This window comes from Juglans regia, chromosome 15 (assembly GCF_001411555.2).
Source record: "Juglans regia cultivar Chandler chromosome 15, Walnut 2.0, whole genome shotgun sequence".
Classification (NCBI taxonomy): domain Eukaryota; kingdom Viridiplantae; phylum Streptophyta; class Magnoliopsida; order Fagales; family Juglandaceae; genus Juglans; species Juglans regia.
The window spans coordinates 9472609-9497199 of record NC_049915.1 but is presented as its reverse complement, the minus strand read 5'-3'; the positions used below and the strand labels follow the sequence as shown (position 1 = coordinate 9497199).

The 24591-nt window shown below is 38.6% G+C and overlaps 1 protein-coding gene and 1 pseudogene across 1 annotated transcript; both read right to left on the bottom strand.

Annotated features, from left to right (window-relative positions):
• Positions 1 to 9152: 9152 nt before the first annotated feature.
• Positions 9153 to 10177, bottom strand: LOC109020070 (VQ motif-containing protein 8, chloroplastic-like). The gene has a single exon (XM_019002479.2). It carries the CDS (start codon positions 10087 to 10089, stop codon positions 9418 to 9420), a length of 672 nt encoding a protein of 223 aa, XP_018858024.1. The 5' UTR covers positions 10090 to 10177; the 3' UTR covers positions 9153 to 9417.
• A 12290-nt stretch (positions 10178 to 22467) lies between these two features.
• Positions 22468 to 23328, bottom strand: LOC118344676 (annotated as a pseudogene).
• Between the last annotated feature and the right edge of the window lie 1263 nt (positions 23329 to 24591).

The following is a 24591-nucleotide window of genomic DNA, read 5'->3' as shown; positions in this document are numbered from 1 at the left end:
TTTGAATAAGAGAGCATACGCATGATTCTTTCACAAATTATATAGGAAGATAAGAAATCTTTGCATGGGGTACTATGAAAATAAGTTTTGTATAAATTATCCAAGTACAATCCTGACAAGTGGCATTAGCATGAACATCATTGCAAACAATGAATACATCATCATCAGATGCAACTACTGTAGTTTCTTTTTCTTTTTTATGCTCTTCACCTTTTTCTTTCGGGTGGTCATTTTTAAACTTTCTGCATTCTTTCTTCATATGCCCAGGCTTACCACAATGAAAACATTTTATCCCTTTTCTTGAAGTGGACTTTCCTCTTAACTTGTCATGATTTTTATCACCATGATTTTCTTTTCTTTTACTCCTCACTCACTTTTTGTAACAAATGTCTCTGAGTAGGAAGAAATACCATGCACTTTCGTTCTTGCCTTTTCATTGAATATGTTGTCTTTCACCTTGTAATTATTCAGATGCTCTGCAACAATTTGTCTATTTTTGTACTTTAAATTCACCACTCTTCTTATCTTAAATGCTTTGTTTTGTGCAGTCTTTCACTCATAAAGACTTTTCAATTATGTCCAAAGGCCATAAGCATCTACTTCTTTGGCTACATGATGGAAGAAACTTTGATTAACCCATTGCATGATTAGCTTTTATCTTCAATTTCTTCCATTCATCATCAGTTTTCTTTTATTGTTTGACACTAGCCAAATCAGTAGGCTCAAATAACTCTTTGCAATACAGAACATTCTCCATCATTATCTCCTAAATTGAGAAATTTGAATAAGTGAGTTTAATCATGCTACTAGATGAATTTAGCAAAAATAATCAACCAAGCTTAGTACAAACACAAAATGGAACGGAACATTTTCTACCTTTCTTTGTGCAAATTAAATTGAAAAATCTAATAAAAATAAATTCACAAAAAGAATAAAGAAAATCAAGTAACCTATAAGAAAGAGACCAAGATTTTTAAGTGAAAAACTTTCCAATGTGTATGGAAAACCCAAGGAACTTAGTCTGGTTAAAACTTTCACTATTAACAATAATAGGTTTACAGAATGTCTTCTCTAGAGCAAATCCTAGAGTCCACCATTACATTAAGAATATCTATACTTGGTTTAACACATAATTATCACCATTCAAGTGGATATCAACCAGAGCAACAAGAAAGATCTCACCAAAGAGGTATTTGCAGTAAACAATTGGAGAGAAACTTTAACAATTAGCACCAATCAAAATGAATCTCTTAAACAATCAGAGAGAAACTTTAACAATTAGCACCAATCAAAATGAATCTCTCAAATAACTTACTGAAATTTCATAAATATCGGACAAAAAATGAGCCCTCAAAACTTTGATGTAATGTGAGTAAAAACAAATTCCTACTCTCATACGTACGACGGCAAACCTCCCCTGTTTCTTTCTGATTTTTCTTCTCTCTCTCATTGACACATACAACATATCATCTTTTAAACACAACTCAGACCCACCCAACAATAAGCTAGGTGGAGAAGTGGTGGGACCCCTACTTGCTGATGTTGCTCCCCATGTGAACTTGGTTGCCCATATCTTCGGTGGACTCAATCGAGGTGCATGTGCTCCTCTTGTGATGAGGGTTTTGAAGGCTTCATGCCTGCTAGTTGCTTGGTTGGGAGTAAGCTTATCTGGGCATGCTCGTTGTGGGAGCCCAGAGCCTAGGTTGATGAGCTTGGCAACATTGTGCTTCAAATATACAATTGTCACTAGTGGCATGCTTTGTGTCCATCGCATTCATTATTTTCAAGCTCCATGCCAGTCATGCATGACCAGACAGACGAACTTACCGTCCATTTGTGGCTCTTGGAGCTAGCAGTCTACATGTTGCCATGCAAGGTCAGGTGGGGGAGCGTATGCTTGCTTGTCGTATTTGTTGCTTAAGGGCTCCATGATTATTTTGTATGCTAGATTATGATATAAACACTGGATTTTATCTCTAGGTTCGTGTAGTCATTTTCATTCATAGGCCATGCAACTCATTTGACACACCACGCCATATTGTTGTCGCCCTTGTCGATGTCTGTGCCATGTTTCTAACATTAATATTTTCGTATGGAAAAAATTCTCTTTGAAAAATTCCATAGAATAGTCTATTGAATAATCCGAATTTAATCGAATGTGACATATCATCAACTGTATAATTTTGAACTCATTTTAAGGCACCAAAAATCATGTAATCATATTCATAAGGGCGAACATAACGGGAATATGTCTAATATCAATATTAGATTATGTTTGTTAGGCACACCTTAAGTCAAGCTGTATTCCCTTTCCTTGTCTTACAAACCATGCCCAATTCTCGAAGTTTTCATTTCTACTTTAGTTTTTAGCTGGCTAGTAGGGTCTCACAAGATGTTTTCACACTTTCAAGATTAAGATCTTAAGATGGTTGCGAAAATTATAGAAAGAGTTGAAGATGTTATTTGTTTCTAAAAGGTTCTCAAAATAGTAACCTGGCCGCGCAATACTACTGCCAGATTAAAAAAACACTCGGTTGATTCCTGCACCAAAGAGCTATGTAATATTCATGCTCCCTGTTGCCATTCTCCAATTTCTCCCACTTCCTCCAGCTCCATTATTACTTAGCTATGTTATTAACTTTTCCAACTAATTTTGCCTACCTAGGTGTTATATAGTTGCATATTATACCTATATATATATATATATATTATATAGGTCAATATGGTCATTAAGCAATGAAAAATATTTTGGGAACACTTGTTTAACCCATGATAACTAGGCGATGATTCACAAATGTGGGATGCCTACCTATTGGAAATTATTGGTCAATGCTAAACCAAAATGGAGTTCTGTACCATGGCCAATGAGTTATAGGATATGCATCCTTTTGAACAGATTTCTAACTTTGCCTTTCACATGTTTGCTTCATTGTGAAAAAGGACCCGTCTATATCCTTCATACAATACCCTCTTGCCATTCAGTTTTCCATTTGATATCTTGCCCTTGGAGACAAAGCCATGCACTAAGTAAAAGCTACGTGCAACACTTTTTACCTATGCATTTATGCGTGTATATGCTAGTTGATTCATGATATGATGGCCACAAAATGCAGCATACTCTATTTAGTTTTGTAATTGAAATTGAGATGTGTTTAATTTATTTTGAACTATGTTACACCATTTCGATACTTGTTGTTCCTCATAATAGATACATCAATAATGGATATATAAGGCTTAGATGAATATTACCAAACAGTTTGGGGAGATGCTAAATAACTACTTCACCCATCATCTTAATTCATGTAGACGCTCCATGAGTCATGGATTTTAATTCAATCTCCAAGTACGGTTAAAAGAAAATTTTAATGCTTAGATAATAGCTAGCTAGGCCTTTGTACTCATGACTCCTAGGACATATGCAAAATCGATTTGTGGCAGAGTTCCCATTAATATTTTTGCTAGTGATTGATGGGAACCATGGTAGGCCTAGTCTTAAAGATATGTTGCAAGTTCCAGATGGGCCAAATACAAGTTCGCGTTCTTAAATGATGAAGATTCAGCTTTGATTCATTTGATAAGTTATGAAAAGGGCAACAACATGACTTAAAGGCTTCGGGTATTTGAAGGCTTTCAACTTATTTAAATCATTTATAGAACTTATTTTATTAATTTAGAATAATTGGGTTTATTATATGGGAAGAGGGCCTATGCAAGGGTATGTTGGGAAAGTTATTATTTTATTGAACTTAGGTTAGAGTTACTGTAGCCGCAACACTGTTCACTCAGGGGTATTTTTGGAAGATGGGGTATTATTTTGGCTAGGGTTTTAATTAAGTTTTGGTTTAAATACTCTTGTAGCCACATTTTAATCAGTTTATGAAATTTGATGAATTTATTCATTGTGAGTTGAGTTTATCTCCTATTGTTCTTAATTGAACTTTTGAACTTATCAAAGGTAAATTACAATATTTGTGGCGTTCCTCCTTTGTAATCTGGGTTCTTGTGACGAGTTCTTCAACGGGTCTAGATTTTAATATAATCTAGGTTCTTGAAACGAGTTCTCATCGGGTCTAGGTTCTCCATCTATTGGCTTGATTTTAGCTTTCTTGGGGAGTTTTCAAATTGATTGTGGGTTCAAGAGATTTCATTCCTACGGGTTCATATCATTTGGTATTCAGAGCAAGGTTTCTAATCAGGTCTGATTTTATCTTTTAATTTTAGCATCCTTTAATTTAATTCTAGGGTTTCATTGTTCTAGGGTTGTAAAAAAAAAAAAAAAAAATTCAAACAAAAAAGTAGGCTGCCGAAATTCTTAAGGTATTTTGGATTGATTGAAATTTGCATCTCCTAGGGTTTCAAAATTCTAGGATTTCTTACATCTCTAAGTTTGTCCATTGCTTGGAGTACCGTTCCATTGATTCTCTTCTATTTCATCGTCAATTCTTATGTGCTTGAATTCAATTGATTGATTTGCATAATTGAATATTGCTATTTGTGATTGAATTAGATAAAAGAAAAGAAAGGAAAAGAAAGGAAACGAAAAGAAAGGAAAGGAAAAGAAAAGAAAAGAAAATTCGAAAAAAAAAACAGAAGAAGAAGAAGAAGAAGAAAATAGAAAGTAGCATATTCAAAGTTGCTACATAGTTACAACAAAGAGAAAGAAAGTATTTGTTGATTGAGTTTTTATCATCATAGGGGTTGATTACATCTTTCTAGTTGGTATCTTGTTTTATAATTACTCTTTCCCTCGTATAAATTCCTTGAGTCTCGTGTTATTTTATTCATTCCTTATTTCTTTGATCTATATTACTTGTTGGAATAATACAAGGTTGTATTGTCTTGATTTAGTTCAACTAGTTCTTAAAGAACTTGAGTGGAAAAACTATTGAGGTAAAAAGGCAAGAAAGTGCGAGACTATTATCGAGAAAAAGCCATTAAGAGTGATACACGAGTGGAGTGCCATTATTCGAGTGTAAACATGTAGGGAGTGTGTGGGGTTTTCCACTAATATTGTTTTTGTGCAGCATATTATGATGTCTCATAGAAGTGACTCATCACCAAAGGGTGTGACAGATAACTCATCATTTGTGTTGCAAACCATGCAACAATAGTTTGAGCGGTTGAACTTGGTGTTGGGTAAAGTGAGAGATAGTATGGATAATCAAGAAGCAGTGATTAGAAATCTACAGGGTGGGAGAGATAGGAGGCGACGTGAGTCTAGTGTTAAAAATGGGTATGAGAAAGAAGAGTATGGTGATGCTCTAGTTACTAGGCGTGCGCTCAATACACAAATTAAGATGGATGATACAGAGCAACAGAGTGAGAACATTTTTCATACTAGATGCCACATCAACAACAAGGTATGTAGTATGATTATTGATTTGAGGAGTTGCATTAATTTGGCTAGCACTACTTTAGTTGAGAAATTGAATTTACGTACCTTGAAACACCCTAGACCATACATGATGCAGTGGTTGAGTGATTGGGGGGAGGTTAGGGTAAATAAGCAAGTGTTAATTTCTTTTTCAATTGGGAAATACCAGGATATGGTCCTTTGTGATGTAGTGCCTATGCATGCTGGTCATATTTTATTGGGGAAGCCATGACAGTATGATAGGAAGGTGATCCATGATGAGTTAAGAAACATGTACAGTTTTGAAAAGGATGGAAAAACAATCAAACTTTCTTCTTTAACTCCAACACAGGCCCATGGGGACCAACTGAAACTGAAAAGTGAGATTGAACAAAAAAGTAAAAGTGAGAATGAGATGGAGGAAAAAAGAAATAATGAGACTGAAAGAGAGAGAGAGAGAAAAATGAGGGAGAAAAAAAATGGGGGTGAGGCTGAAATCTCAAGAAAAAAAGAGAATGAGTTGCAAAAATATTGTGAGGCCGAGAGTTCAAAAAAAAAGGAGAGTGGAAGAAAAAGAGAGCATGAAATAGAAAAAGTGAGTGAAAGGAAAAAAGAAAATGAGGCCGAAACATCAAGAGAAAGAAAGAGTAAAAAAGAAAATAGAGAGGTGACTGAGAGTCAAGAAAGAAAAAAGAGTTGCACAAGAGGAAAAAGAAAAAGAGATTGCAGAGAGAAACAAAAAGGCAAAAGTGAGTTTTTATGCTAAGGCAAGCTTTTATACTAATGAATTTAACGACTCTTTGCCTAGTGTTGTTGTTTTTTTGTTGCAAGGATATGTGGTCGTGATTCCTAGTGGTGTGTTTAGTGGATTGCCACCTATTAGGGAGATAGAGCACTACATTGATTTTGTGTCAGGTGCGACAATCCCTACTCGACCTTTCTTTGAAGAACACGAGTCCTTGACACACTTAAAGGGACGAGGTAAGTTGTTGACTAGAATGCGTGCTAAGCGAGAGGATTGTATTGAGACTTTTCCTCATGTATTTAAGTACACACAAGGTATGAAAAATTTTGTGGTTGATACTTTAGCAAGAAGGTATGTCCTTGTCTTCATTTTAGATGCAAAATTGTTAAGACTTGAATATGATAAGTAATTGCATGCTAATGATGATGACTTTGCTAGTGTGTATGGAACATGTGAGAAAGCATCATTTGGTAAGTTCTATAAACTAGATTGGTATTTGTTTAGAAAGAATAGATTTTGTGTGCCTACTAGTTTTATGCGTAAGTTGCTTGTGTGTGATGAACATGGTGGTTTGTTGGGTAACCTTGGAGTAAGGAAGACTTTTGTTGTGTTGCATGAATGTTTTTGGGAATATGATTTGCCATTTAATGACGTGTTGCATGGACGTTTGTGGAAGTATCATTTTCATTCATTAATGTGTTCCATGAATGTTTGTGGGAGTATCATTTGCCTTTCATTGAAGTGTTACATGAACGTTTGTGGAAGTATCATTTATCATTCATTAACATGTTATATGAACGTTTGTGGGACTATTGCTTGCCATTCATTGCCGTATCACATGAATGTTTGTGGAAGTATCATTTGTCATTCATTAACATGCTGCATGAACGTTTGTGGGAGTATTGCTTGCCATTCATTGAGTTTTCATATAATTGGAGTGGTCATTGTGATGTAAAAAAAGCTTTAGGTGTGTTTCAAGAACGTTTGTGGGAGTATCATTTGCCATGTATTGATTTGTTGCATAAACGTTTGCATGACTATCATTTGCCCTTCATTGAGTTTGCATATATTTGGAATAGTCATTCTGGTGTCAAGAAAACATTAAACATTTTGCATGAACATTTATGTTGGTCTAAGATGAAGAGAGATGCCAATTGTATTTGTGGCAGGTGCATTACATGCAGAAAGGTCAAATTTATACTTTTGCCACATGGGTTGTATATGCCCTTACCTATTTCTAGTGAGTCATGTGTAGACATATTTATGGACTTTTTTTTTGGGCTGCCTAGGAAAGAAAGGAGTAGAGATTCTATTTTTGTAGTTATGGATGGATTTATAGAGTTTTCATATAACAGGACCATGCATACTACCACTTTATATTCTCATTTTGAAATTGTTTATAGATTTAATCCATTTACTCTTTTAGATTTATTGCCTTTATCCGTTGACAATAGGAGTAGCTTGGATGGATTTTTTCAAATTCTTGAACAAATTAATGATAATGCATATGAAATTAATGATAATGTTACTAACATTTTTCCCTTTGATCCAAGTGGAGATTCGAGGTCGAATCCTTTTGACGAGAGGGGGAATGATGGGAACCATGGTGGGTCTAGTCTTAAAGATATGTTGCAAGTTCCAGATGGGCCAAATACAAGTTCGCGTTCTTAAATGATGAAGATTCAGCTTTGATTTATTTGATAAGTTATGGAAAGGGCAACAACATGACTTAAATGTTTCGGGCATTTGAAGGCTTTCAACTTATTTAAATTATTTAAAGAAGTTATTTTATTAATTTAGAATAATTGAGTTTATTATATGAAAAGGGGGCCTATGCAAGGGTATGTTGGAAAATTTATTATTTTATTGAACTTCGGTTAGGGTTACTGTAGCCGCAGCACTGTTCACTTAGGGGTATTTTTGGAAGATGGGGTATTATTTTGGCTAGGGTTTTAATTAGGTTTTGGTTTAAATACTCTTGTAGCCACATTTTAATCAGTTTATGAAATTTGATGAATTTATTCATTGTGAGTTGAGTTTATCTCCTTTTGTTCTTAATTGAACTTTTGGACTTATCAAAGGTAAATCATAACCTTTATGGCGTTCCTCCTTTGTAATCTGGGTTCTTGAGATGGGTTTTTCAACAGGTCTAGATTTTAATATAATCTAGGTTCTTGAAACGAGTTCTCATCGGGTCTAGGTTCTCCATCTATTGGCTTGATTTTGACTTTCTTGGAGAGTTTTCAAATTGATTGTGTGTTCGAGGGATTTCATTCCTGCGGGTTCATATCAATGATTCTGTAGTGGAATAAGATAAACGGCCGTCTGGTGGGAGTCAACGAAATGAAGCCAAAGAGGGGCATGGGAGAAGTTGATCTGGTGTATAGGTAGATCGGGAGGCCATTCTTTGATGAATAGTGGAAAGCCTCCTCTGATATTCCAAGGACTTTGACTGAGGGCTTTCGACCTATGTTCTGGATTAGTGAATGTTCAGATCATGAACGTGTGCCTATCATGTTTCGATCGAGAAGCCTGTTGCAAACCTCCACGCATTGGAAAGAATACTAACTTTAATTAATGGAGTGAAGTACCCATGAATTCTACTTTAATACTATATTAAACTAATTGCCTTTAAAGTTTAAGCTGTCATGAGGGTGTTGTCCATCTGAAGAAGATGAAGTGCAAGGTGAGGTGTAGGTATTTACCAGATGAAAGGGATGTTTGAAAGTGGAGAGAGTCTACCAGAGGGATGAAATGCAGATGAGAGAAGTAACCCTAGTATGGAGCATACCAAAAGAAGTGGTCTTAAAAATGCAGAGGTAAGGCAAGCTCTAGATCTAGAGATGGAGCAGGAGAGAAGAGGCTCTGGATGACACTACAGATCAGAATGTGCAGGAGAAAGTGCATAGCTTTTGGGTCAGAATTATGGTCCAGTATCAAGTTGTTTCCCATTATATGCTTATGATATCATCTTAATTCATGAGTGTCCAAACATTATGCTTCTATTTCTAGCTAGAAAGAGAATAGGGATGTTGAAATCATGCTGCATCTTCAAAAGCACTGCTGTTATTTATAGGAAACCATTGCCATACAAATCAGAAGAGAAGAGACACAGATCAATCTTCCCTTAGATGGCAAAAGATTCTACTAATTATTAATTCCAGAAATTCACATTCAACTGTTTTTACTCTTTAACTGATCAAAAGGAAACGAAAGAAATCCACACCTAAAAGTTAAACTTATGAACAAACTGACTAATCCCCTCAAAACCCTTTACCCCACCAACCAACACTAAACAATCTCAATATTCTGCAAATCCCTACATAAACTTGAAAACAGCCGGAGATATGTTTGCAAAATCAGGATATTGATAAACCGGCCCAGTCCAGCCGGAGAAATAGGTGTCATTCGGGGTAAACGAAGGGATATCAGCAAAATGTGGATGAGATTGGCTTTCATTTGCTGAAGAAATGGAGAACGAACTTGCCTTGAAATCAACACCACAGCCACCACTGGAATTCTCATCAGTTAGAACCGATGATGAATCATTATCATCATTACTCCAAGGGTTAACATTACGATTACGATTTCCTTCCACAGAAAAAGCACTCTCACCGCTGCTCTTATGGGGTTGACGAACAGGCGGTATCGGTGCAGTATCTGTTTCATGATTATTATTGCTACTTGACGGCGACGACATGCCGGTGAGCTTCTGAACGAGAGCCCTGAAATCCTTTGCATCGGTGCGGATGATCTTTGGAGACTGGGTGTATATAATCACCGGCGGCCGGGGTTGCTTCTGCTGCTGCTGCTGCTGCTGCCGCCTGGCCGGAACATTAACGCATGGAACCGAAGAGATGGACGTTGAAGACGATGACTTGTGAATGAAACGGGAGCCCTTCTGGATCTTCAACTGAGAAGGACGAACGCCATTGATTTCCCTCCTCGAATTCTCATGAAGATCATCGCCATTGAACTTTGCAGGTCTCATAGTTTAAAATTCATGGACCCAAAATCAGGAAAAACTTACTTTCTGCTCTAATATTATATATGGAACTGTACGTTTGTTTCTGGGAATTAAGAGAAAGTTTGAGATCGAGGCTGACATATATATATAAACAAGGCTATATATGATCGCCAGCAATCCTGACCGTTGACATGCAATATATATATATATATATATATATATATATATATATATATATATATATATACACACACACACACACACATTATGGGGTGTTAAAATCTTAGGGTTTAGCGGAAAGAAGAATTTAGACGCTACCATTTGTTAGCTTGCCGTCGTTTTCGGTAGGAAATCGACGGCGCAGTTGGCGGACAAGTTGTTCGGTGTTTTTTTATTTTTGTTTTCTGGTTTAATTATTTATTTTTTCTTTATATTCAAAATTTTAGTTATTAATTCTATTGCTTGTTAATAAGGTGGTGTGGTTACCAACTTACCAGCAAAATACATTCCTTTTTTAAGTTTATTTTAAGCTAGTTTAAATATTGACATGAGATAAAATGATTTTAGATAAGTTAAATAAAATATTTTTAGAATATTATTTTAGAATATTATTAATTTTTTGATATTTGAAAAAAATTGAATTATTTATTATATTTTGTATGAAAATTTAAAAAATTATAGTGACGATATGAGATGAAATGGATTGAAAGTGTTTCTGTATCTAAACGGGATCTAAATTGCATGTGCATCGATCATGACCAATTATGAATTATAATATATAAGGGTAAATATTCCTGAAAAACTCGAGATAAATGATTAATTATATCATTTGTAAATAAATAAATAAATAGTTATATAATTTATTTAGATTATTGTTGTATTTTTTTCTTTAAAGTGTTGATGGTTAGAGAGAACAACAAATCAAAGATTTGATGATTTCGTTAGGATTTGATTTAGATATATATATATATATATATATATTTAGATATATATATTAGATCAAATCTTTTTGTTATAATAAATTTCAAAATCAAATGATCTTTAATTTGATTTTATCTCTACCAGATGTTAATTTAATTATTGGTCGTTCAAGAACAATTAATGATTAACCGAATGTAAAGGATATCATAAAAACGAATTGAATGCCCTAACTAGATAATGAAAAACTAACGTTGAAACAATAAAATGAGATATACTTGCATTCATTTAAAATTTTTGCACGACCCTCAGTTTGTATCTAGCATTACTAACAAATTTATATATAGAAAATGAACCTAATTAAGAGAAATGCTTTGGGACCCGAATTTGGGTCCCGAATGCCTTTTTTTTTTAGTGATTAAGAAAGTATTTTTTTAATGATGTTGTGAATTTTTTTATTTTTTTAAAATATTTATGATGGTTTAAAAAATACATAAAATAAAAAAAAAAGTAAAAAATAAAAGAATACTTTTTGCCTGTTCGGTGGATTTTCGGGCTATATATCTCGGGAGATGTAGCACTACTCCCTAATTAAACATAACGAGTCATTCCAAACAAATTTGATTAAGAGTAATGTTATATATCGCACTCTCATGAATTATGACTTTTCATCCTCTAAATGTTTGATTATTTTTTTAAAGAAAAACTTACATGTTGATGAGCAATGTCACCTATGGGATAGAGTGCAATACAATTTTCCTTCCTTACTCGATTTTTCTCTGATCTTTTCTTACTATATTAATTATAAAAAGAGATCTAATTGAGTAGGGACAGCTACTTTATAATTAATTTTGGCTATGATCAAGTCAGCTCTTGATCACGAAGGTTGAATCTGCTGATTGACTTTTGGATTTTGACTTTGAACAAATCTGAGAAAAGTTTCTTAAAACGCGTAGTTTGGATGGCATAAAAAGTCAAATATTATGAAGGTTTATTCATGAGTTTATCTAGAATTATTTTGAATACATAGTCGTAGGAACAGCCCCTCGATCCATATATAAATGTTGCCGATTTTCAAAATGTTTATTAATAAATAATAAAATTAAGCCATATAATTAAACAGGCCGGGAGAGATAAGTTAATTTGTATTTGTCCAAAACTATATTAAAATTTAATCTACATAAAAGTCAACTAGAGCTATTAATTATAAGTTGATGTATGCTCGGGCATGCACGTCCAGAATGTTGCAGTTAATTGACTAATTTATTTTATTTTTTGTTCAAGGTCTAAGCTAGGGTGGTTCAATATATACAGGCTTAAGGCAAAAATTCAAATTGTGGCTTTCATATTTAATAAAATATGATAATAAACATCATATTAAATATAATGGAATGGATATTTAGGTTCCTTGGTTATAAGCCCACAAGTAGTGGATAGGTTCAGCCTATGGGCCCAAGATTGGAGAGACGCACATTCCAAGAGCCCATGTGACCCAAGGGCTTAACTGTGTGATATGATAACACTGATATATATAGATGGTTATCTCGTTCACTTATTACGGGATAATTAGTGCCTATCTATGTCCTAAACACTTCTATAAATAATACGTAAAGATAACTAAGCTCTAACTTTGGCTGATATACTCATATTGAGATCATACTTCTCTAACTTAGGCATCAGAGCTCCCCTAAATGACCAATGCCACCCTCTCATTTGTTGCAGGTCCTCCGAGCAGTTGGTGGTGTGAAACATGTCATCTACAGTGACGCCGTTTGTGGGATCTTAACAGACTTCAACGTTATTTTCATATGCCAACTACTGCGCGATTTCAAGCAACCCGTGATCAAGAGATGAATGCGGTAGAGATAGAAGCAAGGCTGGCAGAAGCCGAACAGAAGTTGAGAGAGGCTGTGACGGGAGTGGAGCGGTTATAGAAGGAGAATGAAGAGTTGAAGCGGCAGAACGCTGCTACACCATTTGTCCAGAATGGGCAAGTGGAAGGAGATGCACACAGTGCATGACGCATAAACAGTGAAGAGAAGAGGTTACATGACGAATTGCGTAGCCTCGTTGACAAGTATGAAGAGATGGCAAGAAGGATGGGAGGGTCTTCTTCTATGGAACAACTGCTTAACCGGATCGACCTCCCATATATTGAGGAAGTAATGGCAGTACCTCTCCCACCCAAGTTTAAGGTTCCTCAGATCGACATGTATGGCGAATCGTGGGACTCGATAGATCATCTAGAGAACTTCAAAGCGCACATGACTCTCCATGGCTTTCTTGGGGAAGTGGCTTACCGAGCTTTCCTGTTAATGTTAAAGGGAATATCAAGGGGTTGGTTCAGGACTTTGTGTCCTGGATCCATTAGCAGTTTTGAGGAGTTAGCCAGATAATTCTAATGCAATTCATGGCGAGCAGGAGGCTGTGAAGGCCAGCCGCCTATCTGCTCACCATTAAACAAAGAGAAAGGGAGAGCCTGAAAGCATATCTAACTCACTTCAACAAGGAGAAGTTGACCACAGATGATCAAGATGAAAAGATCACACTAGCCGCCCTCCTAGGGGTATGGCCTTGGAGCCCGTTCATGGTTGAGTTGGCTAGGAGGACCCCATCCACCTTGTGGGAGTTCATGGATAGGGTAGATGACTTTGTTAACGTTGAGGATACCTTACAGGCCCTTTTGGAGCCCAGAAAATAGGAAGCGAAGTCGGAGGCTAGGAACTCAAACGGTGCTAAGGACAAGAAGACAGGGCAGGGTCATCAAGATGGGAGGCGTGAAAGATATTCCAATCAACGAGAGTAGGGACATCGCCTCATCCACAATAATCTAAGTGTGTAAGAAAACGACCAGGTGGCATGGAAGGAAGCACTCTCATTGGCGAGAGGACAACGTTATTGCAAGTACTACCAGTCGACACTCATTGGATAAAAGATTGTGAAACATTGAAAAAGAGGGTTGCTAGCCTGGCAGGAAGCGGGGAGCTTGAACGAATGTTGGTCGAGTATCTCAAGCCCAGGAGAGAAGAGGGTCACGATTGTGAACTCAGACGAAGCAAAAGTCCCAAACGACAAAAACAGGAAACAAAATAGAGACACAACGACCCTCGACAACCACATGATCAAGACCAAGCTCCTTTTGGGAAAATCCACACGATAGTTGAAGGGTTCGACGGCGAAGGTGCGACAACATCCAGCTGGAAGGCTCATGTTCGCAGAGCAAGGTATCATGAGATGTATATGGCAGATAAGCCTCCCAAACACCCCAGACTAAATACCACCCCTACCATTTCGTTCAGAGATGAAGACTGTCAAGGAGTCTTGTACCCCCACGACGACGCCTTGGTCATCACCCTCCTGATAGCCAACTACACGACTAGGCGGGTCCTAGTAGACAACAGGAGCTCAACCGACATCTTATTCTGGAATGCTTTCATCAAAATGGGCATCAGCCCTAATAGGCTACGCCCTTCGCCATCTCCCTTGAAGGGGTTCTTCGGAGAAGCTGTCCAACCCATGGGTGCCATCGCGCTGCCAGTCACAGTTGGCCAGGGTGCCCACATAGTTACCACAACGACAGATTTTCTGGTGGTCAAAACTCTGTCGTCTTACAACGCAATATTAGGCAGACCAACCTTGAACGACTTAAGGATAGTCACCTCTACCTACAACTTGAAAATGAAATTCTCAACGGAAACATTCATCGATGAGGCTCGTGGAGAACAAATCCTTGCGCGAGAATGTTATGTTTAGGAACTAAAGCCTAGCGTGTGTGTCGCAGATGGTCTAGACAAAAGGCCGCCACCCCCGTCGTTTGTAGAAGTCGACCAGGACATAGAATCGAGAGATGAGAGCAACTTGATGCAGGCTGAAGCAAATGAACCACTAGAAATAGTAACCTTACATCCGCAACACCCAAACACCATGACAAGGGTCGGGATGTGGCTCCCGCCAGAACATAGAGAGGCATTGAAATAGTTACTGATTGAACACTGAGATGTGTTTGCCTAGAGCCACAAAGATATGCCAGGGATTGACAACGCCATCATAGAGCATAAGTTGTGCGTCAACTCAGAGGCCAAAGAGGTATGCCAAAGAAAAAGGTTGTTCAGTACGGAGAAATGCATGGCCATGGCTGAGTAGATAGATCGCCTTTTGGCAGTGGGGTTTATAAAGGAAACGTATTTCCCGGAATGACTCTCCAACTTAGTACTAGTTAAGAAAGCTAATGGGAAGTGGAGAATATGTGTAAACTTCACTGACCTCAACAAAGCCTGCCCCAAAAATAGTTTCCCATTACCACGAATCGATATCATCGTAGATGCCACGGCAAGACACAAAGTTTTGAGCTTCATGGACGTGTATTTAGGGTACAATTAGATCCAGATGAATAAGGTGGATGAGGAGAAAACGACATTCATCACTGATAGAGGCCTTTATTGTTACTGAATGATGCCTTTTGGCTTGAAGAACGTTGGGGTGACCTATCAAAGGCTAGTCAATCGGATGTTCAAGCATCAAATTGGGAAGTCCATGGAGGTGTACATTGACAACTTACTAGTGAAGAGTAAGGAACCTGCTCAACACCTAACAGACCTTAAAGAATCCTTCGCAGTGTTGCGCAAATACAAGATGAAGTTGAACTGACTACGTGTGCCTTCGGAGTCAACTCAGGAAAGTTTTTGGACTTTATTGTCTCAGAGAGAGGTATTGAGGCAAACACTGAAAAAATCAACACCATCTTTCAATATGGCGCCGCCAAAAAGCGTTAACGATGCCCAGTGGCTGGCAGGTAGAGTAACGGCCTTGAATAGATTCGTATTGAGGTCTACGGACAAGTGTCTTCATTTCTTTAGGATCTTGCGGAAAGCATACCCATGGAATGAGGAATGCGATAGAGCCTTCCAGGAGATGAAGCAATATCTAACCAACTCTACTAAAATAGCCCAATCCAAGGGACATTTTATATGTGTACCTGGTGGTTTCGCCCCACGCCATCTCAATGGTCTTTGTCAAAGAAGAGGAAGCAACATAGGCATCGGTATATTATACGAGTCGTGCACTAAGAGGCGCCGAGATCAAGTACCCGCGGATGGAAATGTTGGCATTTGCATTGGTGATAGCCGCCAGGAGGTTACGACCGTATTTTCAGGCCACTTAATAAAAGTGCTGACAGAGCACCCACTCGGCAGAATACTACAGAAGCTGGAAAGTTCAAAAAGATTGGTCACATGGTGGATGGAGCTCAACGAGTTTGATAGCGGCAATGTGCCCATAAGTGCAATAAAAGGGCAAGCCGTAGCAGACTTCGTCTCTGAATTCATTGATTTTCTGGAAAATATTGAAATGGCGCATCCTAGCTGACCCTAGGTGGTGCTTGTTGACAGATCCACCTGCTAGAAGGGAGGAGGCATATGGATCTACATAATTGGCGAGGCAGGTCAGGAGTACTACTACATGACCACACTTACTTTCAAGCCCACCAATAATGAAGGTGAGTATGAGGCCCCTAAGAACATTAGCATTGGCTTCATCAAAGCTATCTTTAAAATTTGATGAAAAGTACATGTTTTTCATAAATATAAAACCTCTCTATCCATATCCTCACATTGGATTAGTAATTTGATTCATCAAAATAATAATATAATATTATTTTTTTAATAATAATATTTTTCATTTTTTACAACTACACTAACCATATGTTAATTAATAATTTAATTTATACTTAAATTATTGTTCTCCTACTAATTTTTTTTTCTCAACCTAATTATCCAACAAACACATTTTTTTCAATTCTTCTTCTACCCAACAATCACATATACAATTTTTGAAAATGTATTTATCATGTAATATTCACTCATCAGGAAGAGCACATGTTGTAAGGAATGAGATGAATATGCCAGAATATCCTGCATAATCATAAAAGGCAAAGGATGTATATGTTGTGAGGAACAAGATGAATATGCCAGCTCAAAACCCAGCAGGTTGTGTGTAGATTAGATATGAAAAAATATGTTCAAAAGAAGTGTCAATCTTGCATGGGATCGAGGAAAAATCCATTGCCTGGATTATTATACATTCTTGTAACTTGGACGTCTTTACTCGATGGACTTAGAGAAGATTTTCCACTAGATAAACTCTATAAGGTGATTATAACCCCTTAAAGTTTTAATTTTTTTTGACAAACAATGGGCAGTTAGAAGTAGGATTTATGATTAAAACTTATCAAGAAGATTGTTGATGAAAAACCAATAAAATTTGGCAATTTACACAAACTGCATGAACAAGATAGGGAGAATAGGCTCGAAACATATCTTCTTCCCATACTTATCTTAAAGAGCCATCTCATATAATAGGTGTGGTATCAAGTAATTTATAAAGCATGCTCAGTGCAAGTTCAACTGCATTGCAACTCAAGTATGTAGGTATCAAAAAACCTGGTCCCCATTCGGCTCTTAAAAGGAGATATGTTCATCAATTACTAGAGCTGTCACTAATGGGCAATCAAGGCACAAAAAAATAAGAAAACCAGTTGTTAAGGTATTACCTGAGAGATAGTAAAAGGATCTAGTTTATGCTAAAATCAGTTAAATTATCAAAAAGGGAGTAACTAAAGGGGAATCCAGGCATACTGTATCTGCAATTATCAACAGTGCCTCCACCTCAAATTGAGCGGTACTTTTGAGCCTGGATACAATGGCATTTGCATAAGAAGAAAATCAGAATAAGAAGGTTTAATGAAAATTACCATCATACAAGTATATAACACAAATAATGTACCCAAAATCACAGAAAGATGGGGAGCAAATGACGTTCCCATGATAATTTATGAGGGCTGAAAACTTTAATATATGTAAACGAAATTACAGGGAAAGGAGTTCAAATTATACAACCACAGGGTAACTACACAATTAACATTGAGCTCCAATTCCTAGAAGTTCAACAGCTAGTGAGAGCTAACAATTACATATGCCTTCACTTAAGCTAGAGCCATTACCAAATCTGCTGGCTTTTCCCTCCTAATAACTTTCTCATCTATGTCTGCAATCTAATTCACAAGCCCGGTTAATTCCTGATGAGCTGAAGAATTACCCATAAAATACATATTTCGCCCAATCCAAATTAGACATTCAAACTTCAACACCAAATTTCGAGTATGAAAAACACAATCAAACCCCAACTAACCAATTTAGAAATTTAACAAGAAGAACAGAGATTTAGACCCAAAATACATATAATATACTTTTATTGCAATGTAAAGGATGATCTTATGGTGGAGAGTTGACGAAGGAGAGGAAGAAGTTGAATTAGAGGGAGATGGGAGCTCCTTCATCTCTATGTCTTGGGTCATGTTCGACGAAAATGGACCTTGAACTGGGCTGGAGATAGCGTTTCACCTACTTGTTCAACACTCCAAGTCAAGAAGAGATGGGAGATAGAAATGGGGAAGGAAAGGAATGAGATTAAAAGAAAAAAGAAAAATGTTAAAACGGATTCATGGGCTGTTGGGTGGGAAGAAAGGGAGAAGAAGAGAAAGGGTCTGGGAGAAGAAAAGGAATCAAGGGCGAAAAGGGGGAAGGCGGTTGGAGGAAGGATTTTGTAATAAAATAATAGGATAGATTGTGAGCAGTGACTCTTCAAATATGAAGATAGAAGTAGATATATTGTAGCTAAAAGTTAAAGCTTTATGGTTTACCGAATCCAATACCAACGTTTTTACCCCAAACCTCTTCAAATTTTGAAGATCCATTCATTTTGAAGAGACGGATGCTAGTGCTCTAATAGTACGACTTTCAATTGCGAAGACTATATGCACCAGCAAGATTGAAGCCAAAGTCAACTTTCAAATAATGGTAAACCAAGTAACTGGAGTTTACACCACGAAAGGGGAAAGACTGAAAAATTACCTAAATCAGGTGCTTGAAATCTGCGACCAACTCACTTATTTCAGTCTTGAGCAAGTGCCAAGGGTAGAAAATGCAATAGCGGATAGGCTAAAGCCACCTCTGTAAGGGATGACATGGACCTGCCTTGGGAAGTAGAAAGAAGAATGACAGAGATCCCAGTAATCGGAGCACAAGTAAACCAAGTTGCACCCTTAGGGCCAGAGTGGGCTAAGGAAATATTGGAATACCTAGATACTGGTAAAATGCGAGATGAGAAGGAGGCATTAAGAAAGGTTAGATGGAATGTGACGGGATTTGTTAAAGCTGAGGGAATCCTGTCCAAGAAAGGCTTTGCCACCCCTTTGCTAAGGTGCATCTCGCCCGAGGAAGCGTAGTATGTTTTGGCAAAAATACATGAGGGCATTTGCGACAACCATTCGGCGGAAAGGCTATGGCAAGGAAAGCCCTAAGGGCGGGCTACTATTGGCCCAACGCCTTAAGGGATGCCAAACTATTTGCAAAAAAGTGCACTTAGCGCTAGGTTTACGCTCCTATTCCATATTGTTCGCCTGAGAAACTGCTCTCTATTACTGCCCCATGGCCATTTGCCCAATAGGGAGTTGATCTAATTGGTCCCTTTCCGCCAGGGAAGGGCGGGGTAAAACACATAGTCGTCACAGTAGACTACTTCACTAAATGGGCGGAAGAAGAGCTCCTTGCAACCATAACAGCGAAGACCATCACTAGATTTCTTTGGAAGAACATCATGTGCAGATTTGGCATTCCCAATAGTATAGTCTCCGACAACGGGAAGCAATTCAACTCGGAGCATTACAAAGAATGGTGCCAGGAGTTGGGCATCCAGGTAAAATACTTGTCGCCAAGACACCCACAAGCCAACGGACAAGCGTAGTCAACAAACAAGTCCCTCCTCGGGATCTTAAAAACGAAGCTCGGCATCAAAATGCAAGAATGGGCAAAGGAGTTCCTAGGAGTCCTATGGTCCTATAGGATAACTATGAAGACCCCAACGGGGGAGATACCATTCACCCTAGCCTTTTGGAGTGAAGTAGTCGCTTCTGTAGAAGTCGGCCTGCCCACATACTGGACCAGCCATTTTAACCAAGCTGAAAACGATGAGGCACTCGAGGAACACCTCGACCAGCTAGACAAAAAGAGGGAAGAGGCAAAGATCCAGAGCATCTTCAACAAAAGGAAAGCCGAGTGTTACTTCAATAAGCGGGTCAAGCCTAGGTCTTTTAAAGTAGGCGACTAGGTACTGAAGGAAACAGGAGTGACAACCCAAGATGAGGGGAAGCTCGGCCCGTGATGGGAAGGATCGTATGTGGTCATTGCCACTAATAGATTGGGTTCCTATTGCCTGAAGGACAATCAAGGAAAGGAGTTGCAGCACCCTTGGAATGCCGAGCATTTGAAGAGGTGTTACCCTTAGATATTTTAATAAAAGACAAGTCAATAAAGGCGGATGGCTATTCGGTTCATGCATTTGCCTATAGTTAGCCACTAGTGTGGAGTCCAAAGACTCTCTGTGATACCCCATATGATATGGATAAGGGTAGGTAGTGTATGGGATCCCACATTGCTTGGGAATGAGAAGTTCTTGCTCTTTATAAGGTTTCAATAGGGCTCTAATTATATCATTGACTAGTCCTTTTAGAGTATAGGCCATGTGGTTTGGGCCTTCCATTGGAGCGTTACAAAAGGTATCATAGCCTATCCCAACCAGAAATGTGGGACTTGAGTCGTGCCACCTACAATGAATAGGCCCGACGAGGACGTCGGAAATTTAAGGGGGGTAGATTGTGATACCCCATATGATATGGATAAGAGTAGGTGGTGTATGGGATCCCACATTGCTTGAGAATGAGAAGTTCTTGCTCTTTATAAGGTTCCAATGGGGCTCTAATTGTATCATTGACTAGTCCTTTTAAAGTATAGGCAATGTGGTTTGGGCCTTCCATTGGGGCGTTACACTCGCGGTGCAATCAATGGGCGTGGAGGTCACAAGACCCCATGACCCTCGCAGTTAGCCACCAGTGTCAAGTCCAAAGACTCGCAGTGCAATCAACAGGCTTGGAGGTCACAAGACCCCACGACCTTAGCAGTTAGCCACCTATGACATCCTCAACCCAGGCTTGGGCTTGGACGGTGACTAAAGCGTTGAGACATGTAACTCAATGCTACATACCCCTCGTACATGACAAATAAGATGCAATGTACCTATAAATGTAGCAGTATGCAGTATGCAGTAATTCGCAGCGAATAATTCTTTTAACTACATAAGGACGTTGGCAATATAATAATCATGGTACCGAATGTAAACATCCAAAAAGTTTGATTTTTCATAACAGTACCCCAAAATAGATAATTGTTTTATAGGACTCCCAAACACGGGACCATCAAAATACTGTTTTCACAAAAAACCATAAGTCATTTTCTTTCTCTCTCCACGATCCCTTTTTCCAGGAATTTCATATTCCTAGGCCATCTCTAATTGGCTTTGTCCTTGTTTAGAATCCTCCTTAGCTCCTCAAAGAGCTGCAAAACCTCAGTGATGAATTGGTCGGCAGCTTCCAGCCAATCTAGCAAGGATAGGCTGCTGGGGCATTCGCTTGGGTGCCTTGTGTACTGGAGCCGTTGCTGGCTTTAGCTCAATCACAAACTTCATTTCTCGGTCTGGGGTTACTCTAGGCAAATCAATAGCAAACACTTCAGGAAAATTTTCTATTACCGAAATCCCCTTGACTCCCTTAAGCTCTTCTGTTGGAATAACCATAACTATGAGATAAACGACAGCTCCTTTCAGCATACTCTTCTTAACTCATCCTACCAATACCATTGATGGAATTAGTCTAAGCACTTCACCCATGTAACAAATTCTATCCTTGGATGATAAGTCAAAAACTACCTCCCTCCTTCGGCAATCTATCTTAGCATAGTACCTCGTTAAGTAATCCATTCCTAAAATTAAATCGAACTCCATTAGATGGAAAATGATTCGGTTGGTAGTTAAGGATAAACCAGCGACTTCCAATGGATCATTCTTAACTACACGAGTACATCCAACAACCTTCTCGTCTAGGATAGCTACTAGGACTCTTCTGGACAAGGGTTCCATATTCAACTCACATCTTTGCACACATTTGTAAGACACAAAAGATTGTGATGCTCCAAAGTTAAATAGAGCACATGCCATGTGTTGGTTACTCAAGAATTCTCAACAACACAAGCTATTAATAAGAGTAGGGTTGGAAGTATTACCAGTAACCACTCCGGCATCAGTTGCCTCATCGGTTTCCAAATCTACCTCTCTTAGCGTTATAGCATAAACCTTGGACTTCACATGGGTTTTTCCTTTGCCTCCGGGCGTCGCTGTTCCTCTAGGCTTATTTTGGGGACAATCCCGAATCATATGGCTGGTTTGACCACATCTAAAACATGCTCCCGTGGCAAATCGACATTCATCTCTATCCCTTCGTACGCATTTTCGACAAGGTGGGGTGTAACCGGTACTGTACTACTGACTACTTTCCTCTTTCCTTTATCCATCATGTAGGGAACCTTCCTCTTTCTAGCATCATTTATCGGTGATTAGGGCATTCCTCTCTTCCGGTTCGGTTAAGTAGTCATTCATTACGATAGGAACTCCCAATTCTCTGGCAAATACAACCCTTTTGATCATTTCTTCACATGTACCTACAGTAGCATTCAAGTAATGCCCTTTGATTTCACCGGTTTCAGCCTGCGCTTTATAAAATGCTTCGGCACAAAATAGGAAACGGTCTCTCCAATGCATAAATGGTTGGAAATTCACGTTCTCATCATCTTTGGTAAAATCAAACCCACCGCGAAGACATTCATAAACTACTCTACCTTAATTCTTAGCGGATAATCCCAATTTAGGTTTAATAGTACATCCCAATAGAGGGGGACCATATTTGTTTAATTTATCTCTCTCAACTTGGATTCCATGAGGCGAACCTTGGAAAGTTTTAAAATAAGCAGAAGGGATTCGCAAATCCTCCAAACGTAGAGCGCGCAAGGCCTTGAATCCAAATACATTACCCACAATTGAAATCAAACTTCTCTATTCCGCCTCTGTGATTAACACAACATTCACCAGCTCTTGGAAGTTTTTTATCCGCAAACATGAGACCTGATTCTGAATCCTCGGTTGCAAACTTTCTTGAAACTTCCTAGCTTGCATCTTCTTTGTTCCAGTCAGATGAGGGGCAAATATTCCCAATTCCATAAATTGAGTTGTGTATTGCTCTATCGTCAAATTCTCTTGCGTTAAGTTCACAAACTCCAACACTTTCTGTTGCTTGGCCGTCTTTGGAAAGAAACGACTATCGAACTCTTTCTTAATCTCCCACAAGTGAGAGTAGCCACATCTCCCAACTCCTGAACTAACAATTGTCTCTTTGTATCCCACCATATTCTAGCTTCTCCTTGAAGTAAGTGTCCGGCATACTGGACTTTTTGCTATTCCGTACACCCACTAAAATCAAAAGTCCTATCCAAGTCAATAAGCCACTTGTGCTCTCAAGGCTCCTTAAAGAGTTGCAAAACTTAGTGATGGATCGGTTGGCGGCTTCCATCCTATCTAGGAAGGATAGCTCCGATGAGCTCTCATGGCTCTTCGGGGTCTCCTCTACTATTCGGGGAGCTGGCCACTTGCGCTTCCCCATGATTGCCTAAACCTGTAACAGCAATCATGATAGGGGCAATCAAAGTGCTGAAGTTTTTGGTGAACCGGCGGTAAAAGGACACTAGGCATCGCCTATCTACTGTTACCTCACTGCCTTTATTCAGCCATGAAAATTTATATAGCTTGGGGTGACAATCTCTCTTCAACTATAATTTCTAGATAGCCTTTTTAGACACCACGTTCTCACAACTACCACTGTCAATGATCATCCTGCAAACTTTATTGGCAACTGTGCAGGTCGTGTGGAAAATATTGGTTCTCAACCAATCGTCCTCTGAATCACCCTTGGGAGTCAGTAGACTCTTGCGAACAACTAGGGTCTCATGGCCATCACCATACAACATGCCTTCATCCTCATCATCATCGTACATAGGCTCTCCAATCTCCCCAATTTCTTCTACCACGTCTTCCACAATTAGGAGATTTTTGCCTTTCTGATTAGTAGGCTTCCTGCAATCAGTTGCTCTGTGCCCCTGTTCACCACATCTGAAACATCTAAGATTAGAGTTAGAACTTTGACCCTGTGGTGGTTATTGGGCGGGACGAGGTTCTTGAGGGCGAACTGCTCGGCTGCTTTGATCGCTTTTGATCACTGGCCTACTATTATGCTACTTCTCCATGACGAGTGCACGCTAGTTTGCTTCAAAAACTGTCCACAGTGCGTTAAGGCTGAGGACATCCTACAGGGACTGCCCTCCAAATACCGCGCCACCATCTACTCTTCTGTCTCAGATAGATCATTCTAGGATATCAATTGATAGAACTCTTCTGTGTAATCATCAACCGATCTCGAGCCCTGCCTTAAAGAGTAGAGTTGCTGAAACAAAGTTTGAGTGTAGCCAAAAGGAAGGAAGTTGCCCTTCATTTTCTTCTTCAACGTATCCCAATCATTGATCTTGGCCTTGCCTTGCCTATCCTATGATTGCCTCAACCGCTCGCACCATGTAGATGCTCTGCCCTTGAGTTTGATGGCAACTAGTTTCACTTTGA

What these genes read in the sequence shown, in the direction of transcription:
- LOC109020070 (XM_019002479.2), bottom strand. Translation starts at nt 10,089, where the DNA reads ATGAGACCTGCAAAGTTCAATGGCGATGATCTTCATGAGAATTCGAGG.